Genomic DNA, 6,364 nt, shown 5'->3' with positions numbered 1-6,364 from the left:
CTTGTCGAAAGGTAATTTCAATAATATTTTGTAGCTCTTACAATTCTGTTTGATATTGAATTTTATATTGGTTTCGTTGGTAATTGAATTTTATACTGGTTGTTATTTAAAGTCCCATTTTCATCTTCTTAGTTTTCAGTTGGCAAGTTCGTTTTCCAAGAACCTTCAGCTTTTAGCTAGTTCTCATTTATGGGATGAGGAAATATAGATGGAGGCCCTATGTGGCTAGGCATGCTTGAATTATGAGGAATTAATTTTGTGAATTTGAGAGAGACCGTGGATCACTAGAATGCACTCGACTTTTGACTAAAAAAGCATTGTCAGTTATAATGAAAAGCTTGTCTATAAATACTCTAAAATCGATTAACAATCTTGACCCTCTATTAGATGCCAAAAGCTTTAGTTAATATTTTTCCATTCAGGAATTCTTCTGTATTTACAAAGAGTAGACAGTACTTCCATCTAGCGTGAAGAAAAACACATCCTTCCCAATGGAACAGACGAAGAATCTTCTATGAAAAGGATAATCGTGATAATTATAAATTTGGAGTGGATCTGTTCTGCCAAAAATGTGAACTGGCTCGGTTTTGAACAATAATTAATTGTTGCTGAATTGATTCTGGAATTTTCAGGTGTTGCTACTAAGATTTGCATCATTATCTCTATTTTTGTTATGGTTACCACCTCTGATTTCCCCACTGTTACTGCTTTCAGCTACCTTGTAGCAGCTGTTGGATTACAGATCATATGGAGCCTTGTACTTGCTATAGCTGATGTATATGCAATATTGGTGAAAAGAAGTTATAGAAATGCAACAGTTGTCAGTCTATTTGTCGTTGATGATGGGATCACTTCTACTCTTACATTTGCTGCCGCCTATGCATCAGCTGGAATTACAGTTCTTATTAGCAATGATCTTGACAAATGTAAAGTGAACCACTGCACGAGATTTATGTCAGCTACAACAATGGCATTTTTAAGCTGGTTTGCAACATCACCATCCTTTTTCGTGAATTTTTGGTTTCTGGCTTCCCCATAGATGCAGTTCCGTACGCCTGCAAAAGGGACTAGGGGAAGGCTCTTACTCTGCCTGTGCAGTGTTTCTATTTGCAGTAAGGCCACCTTAACTGCTCTTATCTGTATATCACTGTATTACTGCTTGACATATTTAATGAGGAAGAATCCTCTTTGTTTACAAAGTTGATGTAGAACTATTTCAAATATTTGGCTCGATATCGCTTTCAACATTATAATAGATCTGCAAGTTTGGGTGACTAAAAAAAAAGGCTTTAGTAATAATAAACACAATATTCTTATCTTTGTAACTTATCTATTGTAGAAATTTTTGTTTCTCTCAACTTTTGAAAGTTGCTATCGTGGTAAATTTCAGATTACTAACAGAAGATCCTAATATGAGACTTGGAGCTGGAGGAGCATCAGAGGTGATGTTCTGTTTTACAACTAACTTTGATATTGAACCTAACTTTGTTCATTCGAGATCTCGAGAATAAATTGTAGAATGACTATGACCCTAATGCAGGTGAAGCTGCATCCATTTTTTAGAGATATTCACTGGGACACACTTGCTAGACAAAAGGTTTGACTGCGATATACTTTATTTATAGAAGTGATTCATTTCCATTTAACTGTAACTGTACTAGCAGATGGTTCCTATTGCCGAGACATGAAACATAACTGACCCGTGTTGTTGTCGTAGTTGTATTAGTAGATGGGTCAATCAAAAAATTTTCTACTTGAAACAGCTGTAGGTGTACTTACTATATTACTTGCTGCTACTACAGTTTCGGTTGCTTGCAAATTAGAACTTGAATCCTGCACATAATGAATACCTACAGTTTGTTGTTGCATTGATTTCTGGCCCTTTGCTTTACTTGGCTGCTGCTTGTTGACACAACTACTATCAACTTGTGTTGCATGTTCTGCAGTAGATATGTCAATTTCTGGACTGCCTGCATGTGTTTTCTCCTCAGCACTATTTGGACTTACATTGTTTTTATCCACCTCTTGGCTGCACTGCAGCTTCCCTGAATTATTCTGCCCTTGTGCTCTTGGATTTTTTGCATCATACTGCTTTTGCTGTTGGGAAGTAATCTTCCCTTTCCCACCAGATTGTGCTGCATGTTTATTAGACTTCAATGCATCAGGTGAGTGTTTCTGCCTTCCAGGAGTGCACACAGATGCCTTAGGATTCAAAGTAACCCCAACATCATTAGTCACTTCTTTTTGAATCCCTGTAGCATCAAATGTTGCCAACAGTAGCTTGATCAGCAATTTCCACTGATGCCTCATCCTCACCCTCCTCTAGTGGTGCAAACTTGTTTTTAGTTTGCACAACATTAGAGTTTACTGCAGATTACCTACCAACATCTTCATTAATAGCAGTATTCAGCACTTTTCCCACCTCTGTACCTGTTGCATCCCCAACTAATTTCACAGCAGTATCAACATTCACCTGTTGTTGATTTCCGTCAGTAGCATGCAACACCACACCAGTATTAGCATTAGGACCTGTAGCATTCTGCTGTTTTGTACCTCCACCTTGATCAACCTCCAACACTTCTTCATGCACTTCATTGCCATCATCCAAAGTTGCAAACAGTCTTAGCAGTTTGCATGGTACCAGAAGTACCAACCTTAGACACAATTTTGGTTCCTTGTGCAGGAAATTGCTTATTACCATTGCCTTGATTCTTTCCATTATTCTTGCCATTGTTTGGCTGCCACTTGTATATATCATCAGTATTGCCAATAACCTTACCACTTTGTAGAATCTTAATAACATCTCTTCTTCCTTTGTTATAATTTTTTCTCTGATTATTCCCCTGCCCAGTTTTATGACCCTTGACAACATTTTGTACCTCGTTATTAACTGTTACAAATTCTCCTTGTACCACGACTTGATCTTTGTTTACTGCCACTTGCTTCCCCTTGTGTACAGTTGTTATAGCTTATTGTTCCTCAATCACATCCTCTTCCCCGATGTCCTCAAATAGTTCATCTTTACAATACCTGATTGTTTTTTTTTTTGAAACTGGTAACTTTAATACCTGCTTGCTTATTTTGCTGTTATAACATTTAAAGAAGATAAGAAATGGGTGGAATTACTTCGATTTAGTAAATATCTCATGGAAAGGTGTGAGCTTTACTGTTTCCCGAAGTTAATGCTATGTTTAATGTTGGATTATTCTGATTTTCTTGTATAAAATGAGCTCTGGGTAACCATTTGAGACTCGATTTTTGCTGCTCTTCCAAATCTATTCGACATCGATTTTTATACTGGTTTCGTTGGTTAACTGGTTTTATTACTATATGTGAAAGATTGTGAGTTGAATGCTTACTTTTAGTACCCCCATCCCCATATTACATTTCATTATGTGTTTTCGTGTGACTTAGGCATTAGATAAACTAAGTTATTAGCTTAATCATGTTTCAAAACAGTTCATGTTTAATGATGTGTGTCGAGGTGTTAGCTTCCCTTTCTAGTTCATACAATTTAGCTTAAGTATAATCCGGTTTGAGTTAGATAGTTAACTTTTTTTTGTGTGAAAGCATGAGGTTGTCTCTAAGGAGTCCAAATTTATTTACTTTCTCTCGTTAGTATGAAATAGGACTTAGTATGGTCCATATTCGCCTTCCATGTTTTCAATCTACTCATTATTTGGAAATAGTTGTTGTTGATAACGATTTTTTGAGTCAAATATGGATCGCATTTAAGTTCTTTTATATCAAGTATGGTTCCTCTGTGTGATGCAAAAAGTCTTAAAAAAATGCAAAGTCTCACAGTTAAAAATTCTTTAAGCTAAGCTAAGTTCAAACCTCAAGGAGTTAGTTATTCAGTCCCTGTCCCTTTTCAAAATCGGTATCTGTTTATAATAAGTTTTATCTTTGTATTATGTGCGCGTGCATTTGAAGGGTAGTGACATTATTTATTCTCTTTTGTAGGTGTCGAAAATGAAGAAAGGGAAGGAGACAGTGAAGACGTTGATCTTACTTGAGAAGATCTTTTATGAAGCTTTCTACATGTTCTAAGAATCTTTTTGCTGGCGAACATTTTGAAACTTATCCTAAATCTTGAAATGTAAAACTTAATTATGCATTTTGGGTTGAACATTTTGGTTTTACGGGTATATATGTTGGATTAGGAATGTTGGATATTTTGGATTATGAAAAATTGTGTTTTCTGATTTATGTAATTTGTAATGTATTATATATATATATATATATATATATATATCAATTTATAACCAGGGCTACTATTTCAGATAAACCATTGCAATAGGCTGTTCCAAATAATTGCACTGGATTTTTATATATACAAAAAGACCGTTGTAATAGACAAAAACCGTTGCAATAAAGGAAAAGCCTGTTGCAATAACCTCTACGAAACCGTTGCAATATCCTCAAAAGTCGTTGCTTAAAGGGCTATGGGGACGGTTGGAAACCATTCCAAATACACACAAAAAACTCGTTGCATCAGAAAGAGGAACAACCATTGCTGTAGATATGGCTATAGCAACGGGTTTTACCAACCGTTGCATAAACCGTTGCCATAGATATATTGGCACGCGAGCAGATGAAACGCACGTTAAACCGTTGCTATAGATCTATAGCAACGATTCACATGTCTATAGCAACGGTTTTATCGGCGTTGCCATAAGCCTATTTTCCAGTAGTGATCAATCTCAAGCTTAAAGGCTTCTACGGTTGTGTGCTTAGAGGAGAAAATACCCACAGAGATCAAGGTTTATAGATTATACGCAAAACGTTTTTGCAATCTCTATTTCCGAGATAAGGTCTTTTTGGTCTACAATTAAGTGTACTTAAGTACTTACAAAACTTAAGATTTTGTTGGGCGTTTTACTGAGTACTTGGTCTATTGTTTCAATTTATATGTCTTGCTTTAATTTTTAACCTGTTTCAAAAATCATATCACTTCTTGTAGACATATTTAATTTATAATTACAAGATTAAAAAATATTCCTTACTTTTTTTGAGTTTTATGTCTAATCGAACTAATAAACACATAATAAAATGGAGGAAGTAATTATTAATTTTGAAGGTCACTTAATCGACATTCCTTCATAAGTCAGAATACTTTTTATAGGTGCATAGAAGAAGAACCAATATAAAGATCATGCCACAGAACGACCAATGCTAGAAAGAACTATAACAGTGAAATATGAACAGAGATATGAAAATATATATTTTGTACGAGAAAAAAGGTAGTTTATATATGTTGTGTGAAATAGGTTGTTTGCAACAAAGTTTTAGGTTTCTTTTTGCTGTGATAGAAATCTTAGAAAACCGGGATAGAGATATACAAAAGAAAAAGACAAAGAAAAGGAGAAGGATTTTATATTAAAAAAATAAGTTATTTTCTATTTAAACCTGCAATGTTTCTCATATTTTTTTTTATATAGAACGTTAATTTCATATATATATATATATATATATATATATATATATATATATATATATATATATATATATATATATATATATATATATATGAGTGATTAGTAAATATTAATCTCTTTTTTACAGATTATGATATCCATAATTTACTATATTTTATTTTTTTTCTAACCGCGCGAAGCGCGGATAAAAAAATACATTAGTATATAATATAAAGCTAGCATAAACAATTCGATGTGACACCTCTCTATGACCTCCATTGGCATTTATCTCTTTTTCTCTTTTTTTTTTGGCTTTTTCTATTTTTTTCCATTTATGTGCTATATTAAAAAGTTCAAAAGTCATTTATGTGTTATGTAAATGGGTGCTCCAAATTAAATGAGTGATTTATTTCTCTCTATGTAACGTTGTGTACATATTCTTAATCTCAAAAGTAATTTCTTTTGCAATTGTTCAATGTTGGAATATCTCAAAAGTCATTTCTTTAGCAATTACTCAATGTTTACTACCCTCTTTAGTACCTATCATTATTATACATAATCTATTTATTCATTTATATAATAAAACTAGGCATAGACAAGGTGATGTGACACCTCTCTATGGCCTCCAATTGCATTTTTCTTTTATCTCCTTTTTTTGAAATTTTTCTTCTCATTTTCCCTATTAATTTACGTTTAATTTCTTGCTTCCAAAAGGAAGAGTGCAGATAAGGTGTAACGGCAGCAACAATGCACGTAGTGGTGCAATTAATGTGTAACAAATGATCTCCTTGAATTACCGGATACAAAGAAAGCATTGAGCTAATTATAGAGAGTTTATATAGTGTCATAAGTGCCATAGTTTCATTGTTGTGCTAGAACTTTTTTTTGGGGTGGAAGCAGGTATTGGTTTTCTGGAATTTCAAAACAATGATGTTGGTGGTATGTGT

General features: G+C 34.0%; 1 protein-coding gene across 1 annotated transcript; it reads left to right on the top strand.

Moving 5' to 3' along the window:
- Positions 1-601: 601 nt before the first annotated feature.
- LOC132631134 (CASP-like protein 5A2) lies at positions 602-4,209 on the top strand (the record flags this gene model as incomplete). Its single annotated transcript, XM_060346734.1, has 4 exons — positions 602-1,112; positions 1,391-1,442; positions 1,541-1,597; positions 3,964-4,209. A coding segment is annotated over one exon (438 nt), but the record flags the coding sequence as incomplete, so codon positions are not given.
- Between the last annotated feature and the right edge of the window lie 2,155 nt (positions 4,210-6,364).

Source organism: Lycium barbarum, chromosome 3 (genome assembly GCF_019175385.1).
Source record: "Lycium barbarum isolate Lr01 chromosome 3, ASM1917538v2, whole genome shotgun sequence".
Taxonomy (NCBI): Eukaryota; Viridiplantae; Streptophyta; class Magnoliopsida; order Solanales; family Solanaceae; genus Lycium; species Lycium barbarum.
This window is presented reverse-complemented; position numbering and strand designations above follow the sequence as displayed.